A 15246-nucleotide genomic window follows, 5' to 3' on the forward strand; every position below is an offset into this window, starting at 1 on the left:
GCGCGTTTGGAATGAACCATGGCGAGTTGATAATCTCTCTAAGGGCTTTGTTTTGAAGAACTTGTATATGTTGAAAGTGAGTTTTGGCAGCGTGGCCCTAGATAAGACTAGCATAGAGTAATGTTGGTCGCAGTACAGATTTATATAAGAGTAGTTTATTTGAAGTGGACATATAACTTCGTCTGCCAAGAAGTGGGAGCATAGTTGCAAGCATGATATTAATATTTTGTACAGTGTCCTTGAAATGATTCTAAAAAGTCAATTTTTTATCTAGAATGCCTCCTAGATATCTGACTTCATCAACCAGTCAGTTTCTTCATAAAACAAAAGCGGTCTTGGTGGTGTGTATCATAAGTATAAATATTATATAAATATAGTGAAAGTACTGATTCCTGGGGTACTCCAAAGAGGATGCTGCTCATGGTAGCCCACGAAAAACTCGATGGACTTCGCTTTGTAGAGAGCAGAGTCCTATGGCTTTTACATGAGTTATATTTTGTATCTGAGCTTCTTGTAATTTTCTAATAATTTCAACAATTTAAATTTTGTGACCTTTTTTCCTCTTATAAAAAAGCGTAAGAGAATTGATATATGTGCCTGACCGAAAAAAAAAATTGCATTCAAAAAAACAAATTCTTTGGATTATGCTGCTATTTTGAAACTTCTCAACTCAATATTGTTTTCATTCATGAGATACACGCTGTACGGTTTTAAGAAGGTTATTTCTATATAAGCCTCTTTTCGTAATAAATTTCGACTTAATTTTTCCTATCCAATTCCGTAATAAATACACCAAATCATGGCACTTGAAGAGGGTGATTCAACAACCGTTGTCATTTCTGCGAAACCAGATAGGAAAATATTTAGACCTAAGCGAAAGATGGTTTCAGGTGTCCCATGTGAAATATCAGAAGATCCAGCTCTGTTGAAAGCTATCAGTATTCTCCCTAAAAATTATAATTTTGAAATTCCGAAAACTATTTGGAGAATTAAAAAGTGCGAAGCAAAACGTATTGTTCTCCAATTTCCCGAAGGTCTTCAAATATTTTCTTTAACAATAGCAGATATATTGCAACATTTCACTGGTGTATATCCTATGATATTGGGAGATGTTACATATGGCGCTTGTTGCATTGACGATATTACTGCTACTGCCTTGAAAGCTGATTTAATGGTTCATTATGGACATAGTTGTTTAATTCCGGTTAATGTGACGAGTAATCTAAATATGCTTTATGTGTTTGTAGATATAAAAATAGATACTCTGCATATCATAAATACAATCCAAGAGAATTTTGATCCAAAAGTAACTCTGGCTTTATTAAGCACAATACAGTTTGTCTCAACCCTTCAACATGTTGCGTCTGACCTACGGAGTTTGGGTTATGATATTGAAATTCCTCAGTGCAAGCCCTTATCACCAGGTGAAATTTTAGGATGTACTTCTCCCAAAATACAAAACGCAAGATCTGTCATCTTTATTGGAGATGGGCGATTTCATTTAGAATCTGCTATGATTGCTAATCCGACTTTGACATTTTACAGGTAAAACTCTAGTATTTTAATGCATTTAAAAGCTGTAAAAGTCTTAACTCTTGCTGTACTAAAAATGTAAACTTTTTAGGTTAGGTTATTTCATTACGACAAAGTCTCGAGGGCTATCTGCCTAAGGGGAGGGATGCCTTCGTGGAGGACTTTCTAAGGGGAACTGGCTCGTATACACGTTACACATGGGGAAAACCACGAAAACACCCATGCAGCTAGCCCGATCGTGGGATTCGAACCTCGGACCGAACTACCAGTGTTCAGCGACTTTACCGCTCGGTCGCTGGTGGGTCCTGTAAACTTTTTAAATTGGATAGTTTTTAGTTTTCAAAAGATAGGCTGAAAAGTAAATTAGGAGTTTCTTAAGTGAATTTTGAGAAGTAAAAACTACCGCAAAAAAAAAAAAAAAAAAACATGGGCCAACGGTGCATATTTTACCAATGGTTTTAGTTGTAATGGCTGTTGTTTGGCAGATTTAAAAAAATATTCAGCATAAAATACATGATAATAAGGCTCTTTCAGTCAAATATAGCTTATTAAACATGGTATTTATTGTACATGAATTAAATCTTGAGGAAGAATATGACATTAAGCATGTAGAAGTTGGTGAAAGAAATTTTATTGTTAAACAGAAAAAAAAAAAAAAAAAAAAAAGGTGCTAAAAATAAAATTACAGAAAAAGGCAAGAAATTAAGTAAAAGTATATTTTAGGGTACCCCTTGGTGAAACTTTGCGGCACATGGATACTGAGTTTGTGCAATTCTTTGGCTTATTATTTTGGCTTGCATAACAGTGATTTTTGCATCAAAAATTGCCACTACACAAAGCCAAAGTAACAAGACAAAGAATTGCACAAACTCAGTATCCATGTACACATCGATCTGTTTTCACTTAAAAAAAAAAAAAATTCCCAAATTGCACAAAAATGGCATTGCACACTCCCTTGACTTTATCCGTGTACACGTCGACCTATTTTTCACTTAAAAAAAAATCCAAGAATTGCACAAACTTGCATTGCGTACTCTCTTCACTTTGTCCATGTACCTGATCGATATATTTTCACTGAAAAAGTCAAAGGAGCACCCAATTCTACAATACAGGCAAACAAAAAATCCATAATCTCAATAAACTACATTTTAAACCAAACAATAGAATAACATAAAACAGGAAAAACATGTTATACATTTAAGCGCTACAAAGAGCAAATATCCACTTACCCTATTTAGAAGTTCCTTCGTCTTTAGTCTGTGGCAAACAAAATTCCTTAACAGCATCTAAAAATTCCTAAAATTATCTGAACTCAAATTCGTATATCGGCATCGCTACATCTAAACCTTTTTTCCTACAAACCCATTCAAATCCATCTAAATGTTTTTTACGTTTGACTAGATGTATATCCTTCCTACATACAGGACACTTATATAATGGCTACTAAGTAAACCTTCATTTACACACCATTCAATTAACGCTGTTTTCCCCTTTCGTTCCAAACCGTACAGAAACTTCAAATTAATCCTACTACATTCAGCCATTCTACCGTCTAAACAATAAAACCAACACACACCACAAAAGCGCTTACAAAACATCCCATGGTTCAAAATTTCCCAGAATCATGCACCCAATTACCTCACAATAGGGTTTCCATAACATTCAACTACTTAGGCTATCATAAATGAAACAACAACTTCGTCATAATACAAGGGGTATCTTAAAGTCTTACTCTAACCAAGTATATTTACAGTTACCCATTGGCGATTTTTGGCAGTACGTGGATACCCAGTTTGTGCAATTCTTCGACTTATTATTTTGACTTGTGTAAAAATCGCCGCTACACAAAGTCAAAATAACAAGACAAAGAATTGTACAAACTCGGTATCAATGTACACATCGATCTATTTTCACTTAAAAAAAACATCCCGGAATTGCACAAACTTGGCATTGTACACTCCCTTGACTTTATCCATGTACACATTAACCTATTTTCACTTTAAAAAAATCAGAATTAGAGAATTGCACAAACTAGGCAGTATGCACTCCCTTGACTTTGTCTTTGTACACATCAAACTGTATTCACTTAAAAAGTCAAAGGAGAAGCCAAAACAAAAAAATATATAATCTCAATAAATTACATTTTAAATCAAACAATGAAATAACATAAATAATGAATAATTCATCTTTGCACTACACAAAGGAAACATCCATTTTCCTTATTTAGGAATTAACACGTCATCAGTCAAACAAAATTCCTTAATAGCATCTAAAAACTTCCGAAAATTATCTGAACTAGAATCTGTAACGCATTCCCTTCCTACAAACAGGACACTTAATAATGGCTACTAACTAAACCTTCATTAGCACACTAGTCAACTAATGCTCTTTTCCCCTTTCTTTCCAAATCGTACAGAAACTTCAAATTAATCTTATCACATTCAGCCATTTTACCATTTAAGCCAGAAAACAAGCAATGTACTTCCTAACTAACACACACAACAAGCCCTTACAAATTCACCACAATCATGCAACTGATTGAATCATAATAGTGTTTCCATAACATTCAATTACTCAGGCTACCATAAATAAACCAGCACTTGGTGATAAATGAAACAACAACTTTGCAATAATACAAGGCATACCCTTCTCTCTATTCTAACCGAAACTAATCATACGCAAGTCGAATTTACAAGCTTCGTATGCTCCTTAGGTTTTTTTTTTTTTTTTTTTTTTTTGAGATGAGTTTTGACTTTTAAAAGTCTTTAATTTTAACCAAAATCAGTTACAAAAATTAAGGTGCTCAGACCTTTAATTTTACTCATCCAAGATTTCTGTTTTTTACGATCGCAACTTTGAGTGTGAAGTAGCATTTTGGAGGAATATTTTTTGGTAGTTCATTAACAAATATGTATTTGAGAAGTAATCATTTAAATGTTTGGAACTACTTGTATATGCGCCCTCAGGTCGCCAAATTTCTCACCAAACATTTTTGGCAAGAAACTCCACGCCGCCATATACCTAAATTTTTTGTCTACGTTTCGAATTTAAAGCCTAAAATGTCTCCAAAAATGCGGTTTTCGCACATGCAAAAACCAGATTTTAAAGACACAATTTGAGCTAAAAATCCAAAACAAAAACAAAAAATTTAGATAGCAAAAATGTAAAGTTTCTAACCAAAAATATTTGACAAGAATCCATGTACTCAGCGATACGTTTTAACTTAAAAAAACATCTACAAATTGCACATTCTAGGCAGCTAAGGAATCTATGAACTATGCACATCTCATTTCAATAAATTAACATAACAACAATAAATTTCAAAGAATACCATGTACACAGCATTCTGTTTAAACTTTAAAAAAAATCTACGAATTGCACAATCTAGGCATTGCACACAAATCAAGCAAATAAACTAAACTAAATTACAGACAATTCAAAAAATGACAATAACAACAAATTCATGTAAAAAAACAATGAACATAACATTCTACAAAATAAAAACAGTAAAATAAAATGCACTTACCATAATACATTCCTGAATAAAATTTCGCCAGTCGAACAACGTCCCTGAACAAAAGTGTCATGATTTTGCTATATCACATGTCTTTCTGAGATTAAAAATTTTGAAAGTAACAATAAAATCTTCCACCAAAGTTAGCATACTACACGAGAACCACAATCCAAATCTTAACCTCCACTGACAGCTACATACTTTACCAGCAACCATTTGACTGCAAATCCACACAAAAACCATCAGAAACGTCCTTCTTCGTCCGAGTTCTCATAGCAGCTCCGTATTTCGAACTCCGTTTTAAACTCCCACAGAAATTCCAAAAATACACTTCACTCATGAACAAAAGACCCAACATCATACCTTTTAATACTAAATTTACTTTCCACACATTCTAAAATATGAGACTGAAATCTTGCCACCACATCTATCATTGCAACATAGGCCATTTTAAAACACGCATGACACGAACCAACGAGCAATTAAACCACTCTAGCAAAAGATTTTCTCTATGTCAACAGGTCTGCCATACAATACATAATCGTGCCAAACCCAGCGCAGAACATGCATCACCACGTTTGGTGATATTAGGGTGTATATAAGAGTTGAGCCAAATGTTTTCCTACTTCTAATATAAAGACCACAATACTTGAGTTTCTAGGCGAGAAGCGAAATTTAAGCATTTTGAAATTATTCCTATCAAAAACAACTTGGTTAACGTATATTTTAGAGTGTGCCCCTTGGATTATCGCCAAGTTATTGCTTCATTTATTGCCAAATTGTTGTTTCATTTATGTTAACCTGAGTAGTTGAATGTTATGGAAACTCTATTATGACGTGACTGTTGTGAATTTGACTAATGGGAAAATATTTGTTAGGACTTATTTAAGTGTTAGATGTTGGTTACTAAATATATTGCTTATTTTGTGCTTTACGTGGTAAAATGGCTGTATGTGATAAGATTAATTTGAAGTTTCTGTACGATTTGGAATGAAAGGGAAAACAAAACCATTGATTGACTGGTGTGTAAATGAAGGTTTACTTAGTAGCTGTTTGTATGAATGAAATGCGTATGGTTGACCGTAAAGATTGTTCAGATGGCTTGAATGCGTTTGTCACAAGGAAGGCTTAAATGCTCACCCTATAAAGCATTCCATTAGAAAAGGAACATGGTTTGAGGAAAGTTTTGGATGCAGTTAAGGAATTTTGTGTGCCACAGATTGAAGACTCAGAAATTTCTAAATAAGGTAAGTGGATATTTCCTTTGTGTAGTACGTATGTTATTTCATTGTTTGATTTAAAATGCAGTTTATTGAGATTATATATTTTTTGTTTGGCTGTAGCGTAGAATTGGGTGCTCCTTGATTTTTTAAGTAAAAATAGATCAATGTATACACAGCCAAAGTCAAGTCAGTGCGCAGTGCTGAGTTTGTGCAATTCTCTGATTTTTTTTAAGTGAAAATAGATCGATGTATACATGGACACCGAGTCTGTGCAATTTTTTAACTTGTTATTTTGATTTGGTTTCATGGCCATCTTAAAATTGTGCCTTGCTGGGGCTGATCTTGTCGTCAAAAAAGAATCTCTGAAAAAACATGGGGCACCCAATTGTAAACTTTTACCTTTTGTTTCAATTATGTTTTATTGCATTATGTTTTAGAAACCATTTTACTAGAGAAGGTCTTGGATGTAAACAATAATCATACCAAAAAATCGGCAATTTTCGCCAAGGGCACCCTGAAATATATTTTTACCAACAACTTTTCCCTTTTCTTTCAAAATTAAGATTTTCAAAAATTCTTTCAAATGACAAAATTTGGGAGGTTCTCAACATTTCTGTGATTTTAAGATAAATTCATATACAGTCAAAAGTCTTTAATCCGGACTCGTCGGAACTTCGGCGATTCCGGATTATCAATTTTTCCGGATTATAGATCATCAGTTTAAATCTGGTAAGATGGCATGCAGAATGAGCAATTATGATCTAAAGGGTATCAAAATTTACCAAAAAAGAAGCCTAATATTTATTTGTTTACTTTATTAAACATTTCTTTCAACGCGCGGATGCGTAAAGCATACCTTACGCATAGCCGAAATTAGAAAATTGCAACCAGAAAACTATTTGATTTGTATTCGTGGTATTTATAATGACGAGGAATTTGATTTAAATCATATCAAAGACGGAGTACATCGAAATTAAATACTACATTTAGTAAGGAATTATAAGCCGAATAAAATAAAAACATCTGCTCTGAAGATAACGATAGTGTTGACAAATCAACTTCCAGTTCATTTCGCGCTGCGCCGTCATTGGGGGAAATTAATGTAGTAAATTACTGTACTCGGAAAACATAGCGAATGCACAGAAATTAAAGATTTATGTATGCCGAAAATTAAAAAGTATTAAATATATCCATATCTTTGTAAAAAGCATGCATTTGCCTTCAACAAACTATGTAAATATTTATTAAATTATTTATAGATGTATTCAGGAGTGAAGTATTTATTCATTCAAACTGCTGTGAATGTTACTCAGAAGAAATCTAGTTATTAACTGCTTGCCTGATTATCCCGAGTTATCTCGGGTTTGTATATATTGCAGTTAATTATTATCCCATGAAAACTCAGGCGAAGTAGAATTTGTTAATACGATTTGTTTTATCACAGTTTTACTCGGCCTGCAGGAAATGAAAGGAAATATTCAGCTTTGATTGGCAGTTTGCCAAATTTTGTTTGTTGCACAGTTCTTTGGGAGGAATTGGTAAGTTTCGCTATTGTATAGCATACGTTAGCATGTGGATTAGTAATGTATAAAGAAGGATACATGCGTTAAAAAAAAATAATAATGGTGATGATGCAATATAGTGAAAGCAATGATTTTTCAGATAGTGATTATGAAACATTGGGGGAAAAAATAAAATCCTACGGGTCAGTGTACTGTGTGCTCCCGTGAAAGAGATACCAGTGTAGAATGTCAGGTATCACTTTGTGTTGTCCCTTGTTTCAAAAACTATCGTACGAAGACTAGCATTTAACTTTTTTCTTTTGCTTGAGATAGATAACTCTGGATATTAAACTAATATTAAAACTAAATGCTTTTACACCTTCAAAAAATTAAAAATTCAACTTAAAACCTACATATTTTGATTTGTTTTGTTTCATTGTATTTAATAATAAAATAAAAAAATGTGATGATTTTTTGCAATTTTTCAAAAAAATTTGTAAGGGAAGTGGTTAAATATATGTAAATTTATAATGATAATAAATATTATCTAAATATATAATAACCATAACATTTAATTGTGAACATAAACTGAAATTGGCAAACATATTTATAAAACTATTTAAGCAAGAATTGTTCGTACTGGAAAAACAATCTATAGGGTGATCCTTTTAGAACTGGTCTGTTTCATTGGGCTGTAGTTATGTTAAAAAGTGTCTGATTTTAATGTGTTTTGTAGCAAAAGATTCAGAAAGGAGGGAAATTTAGTGGTCTGTCCTATTTTTTGATGTACTATGCCAAAAAAATAAGAAATGATGAAAACTGCAAAATGCCACACAAGGAGATGTGGTGTGTGCCGATAAAACATTGTTAAAAACTCTGATTGCGATGTAGCACACCAAAAGTGAAAAGGCAGTGCAGGATTTATGTGCAAGCTACACAAGCTATAGCTTAAGGCCCCTGCTTTCTTTGGGGGCTCTCAAAAAAACCCTCTACTGTATCTGAAAATCTGTATTTGGCACTCACATATAATATCCAGACTTATGAAGGGCCCCATATCTCAAATAGCTTAGGACCTTATCAAGTTTAAATTGGCCCTGAGTAGGTGTTGAAAACAACCACCAGTCCGGAATGGAACTCGCAGCTCCATGTTAGCTACAACACTCTGTAATGTATCATCAGTGATGTTTGCAGTTTCCCTAAAAGTGTTGGCCTTTAATTCGTTCAGTGTCCATGGTTTATCGCGGTTGACACAACCCTTCAGTGAAATTTCATGGAATATCACAGTTTTCATTAATTCTTCATTCTTTTTTGGCATTGCACATCAAAAAACACGATGGACCATTAAATTTTCCTCCTTCTTGAATATTTTGCCACAAATCGGATACTTTTTAACAGAACTACAACCCAATGAAATAGGCCAGTTCTAAAAGAATCGCCCTGTATTAAAAGGTGTTGTAAAGCACAGTATGTGAGATGTGTACTAAAGGAAGTAGTAAAGTAGAGTTTTTAGAATGTGTGTTGTTAATATCAAGGGTAAAGGAAAAAAAGTATTAAGAGAATTATTTCCTTACATTTTATTATAACTCAGTTACAAGTTTTAAATAATATTAACAAATCTCCCCCTTTTTTTTTAGCTCTTTCAGAGATACTCATAAAAGAACATAGATGGGAATTTGAAATCAGCAGCAGTTTAACGTATTTCGCTATTAAAATAAATGGTGAAATAATTTGAAATGAACCAAACAAAGCATTAATTATAGAATGACTATGATTTTTTATTTAAAGGATGCCTTGGAAGCTGAAAGTCATCTCATATTTGAGAAAGAATTTCAGAAAGAAGCTCTGTAAATATAAAAGAAATAATGCTTAATTTGTTTAATACAATAAACTTAACTTTTAATTTTTGTAATCATTAGCTGAATAAGATTGAATTACCTTAAAATGTGTTTCTAATGTAATTAATGAAAACTTGTGAAAAACCTGCCATTCAAGTTAAAACTGTTCCAGGAAAAGTATAGTATTTAATTCCATTCAGAATGAAATGTTTAAAAATGTATTCTTTCAATTGTAAAAATGTATACTAGGACTCCTGTGTACTTAGGACTGAAGTATTCTGAATACTTAGGACTGAAATTCGTCAATTATTATTTCTCATTATGATGGAATCAAAAGATTTAACAACCTTTTAGAATTCCGATTTAAAGAAATTTATGATTTGTCTCTGCTCTAGTTTTCACAATTTTATGAGCGAAATTAACAGTATCAAATAAACGTAAATCTATTTTAATGATAATTAAAAAAAAATAATTCAGATTCATTAAACTGGATAAATTGCAGTGATAAAAACAGAAGTGATATGCCACTATTGTAATGTTGCTGCTCTGAATTAAATGGTAGCTAGTGGAGATTGACTTCTAGCTCAAAAAAAAAATGAGTAGGCTTAACTTCCATGTAAGTCTTGACTGTATGTGATGTCACCTCCCTTCCTTCACAAGCATAATACAGTACAAAGTCCGTAATCCGGACTCGTAGGGATTTCGGCGATTCCGGATTAGGGGTTTTTTCAGATTATAGGTCATCAGTTTAAATCTGGTCAGATGGCATGCAGAAATTATACAATTAAAAATATGAAACTGTAATTTATGGAATAAAGAGCAATTATAATCTAAAGGGTATCAAAATTTACAAAAAAAAAAAAAAAAAAAAAAAAAAAAGCTTAATATTTATTTGTTTATTTTATTAAACATTTCTTTCAATGTAAGTTGTTTAAATTGCTTCGTTTTTCGTGCTAATATTTTTTCTTTAATTCTATAAACAGACATAATTTTTTGTTCAGTTACAAAGTTCCACTGTTCAAGTCCTGTAATTGCTGTGTTGAGAATACCGACTAACTTGTCAATCGAAATTTTTTCATTTTCAATAACCTCTCTGTCACTTTCTTCACTATCAGAAGCAGTATTTTCTGGATTCTGAACCATACTATTGATTTTACTATCCGTTAATTGATTGATGATTGGAGTATTGTCATCAGAAAATGAATGAAAAACTTCTGTTATAGCATCTTCATTTATTACCGCTTAAGGAACAGCACAATCTGCAACATTAACTGAAATGCCTTAGAATCAGTAAAGATAATTTTAGCCTAGCTTATACCGTCTGTTATACAATAAACGCACATGCATAAAGTATAAAAAAAAAGGTCTGTGGCTTTGAGGTCCGGATTATAGATTATTCCGGATATTGTACGTCTGGATTACGGACTTTGTACTGTATTAACCACTCCTGATGCACCTTGGCTGACATTGTCTGTGAAGAGATGGCTAAATGACCAGTGGTTAAGTCATACCTGATAAATGCTCAAGTGCTAGTCTGGCTGTTGAATTAAAAAAATTATGCTATTTTTCTTTGCCATGTGATTTCCATTTTTTATAGATATTGAAAAATCAAATTTTGCATAAAATAAGTTTCCTGTTGAAAAAAGACTTTGAATGCAAAAATGTACATTCCTTTCTTTTATAACAATATAACAGCTCTATACAGATTGTGGAAAGAATTATATTTTTAAGTGTCATAACCTTCATTAAACCCTTGTGCTTCCTGTTCTAGATAGTATTTTTTACATAGCAGAATAACTTTTAACATTTTTGTTTTTCTTTTAGATATAACCCATATGACAAGACAATTACAAAGGAATATTATGATTATGACAAAATGATGTCCATAAGGAAAACTGAGATTCAGCGAGCTGTTAGTGCTAATACCTTTGGAGTTATACTGGGTACTCTAGGAAGACAAGGTAGCCCAAAAGTATTAAATAACCTGATAATGATCCTTAAAAAAATGGATAAGCGTTATGTAGTTGTATTATTATCTGAAATTTTCCCAGAAAAACTTAAATTATTTACAAATATTGATGCTTGGGTTCAAATAGCATGTCCTAGATTATCTATTGACTGGGGAACTGCTTTTCCGAAACCACTGCTCACACCATATGAACTTGTGGTGGCTGTGAAGGAAATAGAATGGCAAAGTAAGTATCCTATGGATTTCTATGCTTCACAAAGCTTGGGTAATTGGACACCTAATCATAAAATCTCATCATTAAACTCAAAAATTGCATGTGGAAATTGTGCAGATTGTAGTTGTTGTACTGAAAAAGATTCAATAGAATAAAGTTATTTTAAGCTTTGTGAATCTGATTTCTTAATGAAGTACAATGGATTTTCCTGCTAATTGAAAATCATAGAACCTAGAAATTTTCTTGAATTATTGAAATTCATGTCTTCTTCACTGAAATTCTTCTGGATTTCACTTAGCTTTTATTTGAATTTACAGAAGTTTGCTGGATTTAATTTTTTAAATCCTTTTTAAAAACAAAAATTATACTGTTTTAATTGAGCTTGAATATTTAGAGAAGAAACCTGTTATTTATAAGTTTGTTTAAAAAAAGGTATTTCTCTTTTTTAAGAAACATTCTAAGCGTAAAAATAATCATAGATTATTGTTGAATTACTTAAGATATATCTTAAGTAAAACAAAAACACAATTTTCCACAAATCAAAATCTCAATAATTCAAAAGTTTTAATCTTTCTTTTCAGAATTTCCTTCAGTTGTGAAAAGCATTAACCCCATTAATCTACAGTGATGGGCATAGCCCGCGTACGATAGTCGGGCCAAACCTAACTTTCACGGGCATAGCCCGCGTGCGGTGATCTGGCCAGAAGTGAATATTATGTGGAATATTTGATACGCAATTACAGTCTGATGCAATAATTGTGGTAGACGCAAGTATTACATTACACAAAACTCCAAAATACAAAATTAGTAATCTGCTACGGTATGATATATTTCAAAGCATTCTAGTACATGTAAAAGAACTTTACACTTTTTACACTCGTGTTCTAAGTGTATTTTCTTGTACTTGATCTGCATACTGATTTTGTTTCGGTTACATTATTGTTCCAAAATATGTCATCAAATATTATATTAAATATATCAAATTCTTCTCTACTTCCTCCTAATTGACATAAGGCTTCCTCTCTTATGCTAGGAATCATCGTATAGTCCCAGATTTTTGGACTATTTCTTATTTCTTTCCAAAGCCAGGACTCTGGTAGTTGATCTTCATCGGGTGTATCATCAATAATTATTCGCCTATATTTTCTTCAAAAATTACATATTTCATCATGTTTATGATTGGCCCACCAACGGCCGAGCGGTAAAGACGCTGAACACTGGTAGTTCAGTCCGAGGTTCGAATCCCGCAAACGGGCTGGCTGCATGGGCGTTTTCGTGGTTTTGCCCATGTGTAACGTGTATACAAGCCAGTTTCCCTTAGAAAGTCCTCCACGAAGGCACCCCTCCCTTTAGGCAGATAGCCCTCGTGTGCTTTGCCATAATTAAATAATCTTATCCATCCAATCCATGTTTATAATTGCCCGGATTAGCGTGTTACGCAATTCGTGCAAATGTCCCAAACGCTGCGCGAGCTTGTATACAATTTTGACCCAACATCTTTGAATCTGAATCGTAGTTTAAGGGGTTAAAGTACAAAACCTGAATTAAATCGTTGAACCCATCTGTCCAGAAAATTGGCTAACTATACAGTTTTGATACAACTATCATTATAGCAGCTATATTCTAGCAATATACGTATATGATCATGCAGGGATTCTTTCATAATAGTTAAAAAAAGAAAGAAAGAATAAATTGCTGTGAGATTCAAAAACTAATTTATTAATTGAAGAATACTGTTAACAAATAATAAAATACTGAAAATAAAATGCCTAACAATTACCATGTTCTCACATATGTAAGTTGCACCCCTAATTTTTAACTCTAATTAAAAAATTTTAAAAAAGACTACCTTCTACAATATTTTATTAATTTTGGAGGTATGAAAGCAGTTAAAATGAAAACGGTACTCACCACACACTGAGGCAAAATGTTTGTTATTGGTAAAAAATAACATGTTTATGTATATCTCAGAGCATGTCATTCACGATATGCAACCACATCTAAACTTGTACAGTCCTAGGTAATGTTATTCCAACAACAATGGATTTTATACTCTGTCATTAATCTTTTCAGAACAATATGCATCATCCGCCAACTGTATCACACAACCGGATGTGTCATATATGAATTGCTGTTTAAATGCTTTGTTAGGATGTGTGCCCCACATATGAATTTTTAGATAGTATGTTTCATTAGCATACTTTGTATGCCAGTAGATGTAGCCTTGTATTTTTTAAACACTAGACCTACAGAAAATTTTCTGTGTCTGCAAACAAGATGGTAGTCAGTTTGATAGTTACCACAAAACATTTACCTCAAAAAAACATGAAAACTGTTTTGAGCATTCTATGAAGCAGAAAATAACAATGCAGTAATAAAATTGCTGTATAAATTATTTTTGTAATCTTAAAATAATAATGAATTTTATTAATCAAAGTGCAGAGATGTTGTTAGAATTGTCAAACATTGATACGAGTTATTTAAATACAAAATAAATAAAACATGAAAAAAGAGGTAGGTAAATGGTTTAGATTATTTTGATGAAAAGTCAATAAAATTTAAGCATTCTAGTAAAATTAATATGTATAATAATATGTATAATAATAAAAAAGATGCAAAGTTAATCCTTTTTAGCCAAGTTATATTCTAAAAGTTGATTTTACTTTCTTAATTATATTTTCTTCTTAATTCTTTATTTCTTCTTATAATTATATTTTCATATTTACACATCATCTGTTAAAATTTTATCTATATTCTGTTGCTGTGTATAGCATTCTCTCTAGTCTCATTGGTGACGCTTTAGCCATTTTAATGTTTTTCATTGGTGTGCTAGAAAAGGAAATAGCCTTTATTTCTATCATCCCTTGAAGTAATACATTATATTCAGGGCCTAAACTCATTTGGAGACCGATTAAGTTATTTCTCAGTTTTTGTGTGAAATCTAAATTTAAACAACAATGGCAAATAAGTCAATGTCCAGCACTTTATTTTATTATTTGACTATTTACAATTTATTTAATAACTTATTAAATTTTTATTTATCTCTTTACATTTCATTAAATTTTAATTATTGTAATCATTAGTTAATTATTTAAACTTTTTAATTAATTATTTTATTGGTCATTTTATTATTGATTGATTCTGTTTTCTGGCGGTCTTGCGTAGCATTCTGGCTGTGGAAATGGAGTGGCTTAATTTTTAGAAATTAAACCCTGTGTATAGTTACTAGCATCTACATCTACAGGTACAGTAATAATAATAACTATAATACAAAGACATTTTTATTCTTACCAGTTATACAGAAATGATGTACATTGGTAATTATACACATTAAATTTAAATTAAATTAATATATAAGCTATTAACAGAGGAACTACATCTTAAAAAAAAGATCCATTTTTAAGGTATGCAACAGCAAATAAGCACCTTCAAATAAAAATACAAAAAATAATCGAG

General features: G+C 32.1%; 1 protein-coding gene across 1 annotated transcript; it reads left to right on the forward strand.

Annotated features, from left to right (window-relative positions):
• Positions 1–670: 670 nt before the first annotated feature.
• Positions 671–11966, forward strand: Dph1 (diphthamide biosynthesis 1). The gene is made up of 2 exons (XM_035357706.2): positions 671–1545; positions 11432–11966. The coding sequence occupies exons 1-2, from the start codon at positions 800–802 to the stop codon at positions 11943–11945; spliced, it is 1260 nt and encodes a 419-aa protein (XP_035213597.1). The 5' UTR covers positions 671–799; the 3' UTR covers positions 11946–11966.
• Positions 11967–15246: the final 3280 nt, after the last annotated feature.

This window comes from Stegodyphus dumicola, chromosome 3, assembly GCF_044657685.1.
Source record: "Stegodyphus dumicola isolate Sdum_Otavi_A_Nest chromosome 3, ASM4465768v1".
Classification (NCBI taxonomy): domain Eukaryota; kingdom Metazoa; phylum Arthropoda; class Arachnida; order Araneae; family Eresidae; genus Stegodyphus; species Stegodyphus dumicola.

Excerpts from the sequence above, each read along its gene's own strand:
- Dph1 (XM_035357706.2), top strand. The coding sequence starts at position 800 with ATGGCACTTGAAGAGGGTGATTCAACAACCGTTGTCATTTCTGCGAAA. Across the intron at positions 1,546-11,431 it reads CCGACTTTGACATTTTACAG|ATATAACCCATATGACAAGA; the intron begins GTAAAACTCTAG and ends TTTTTCTTTTAG.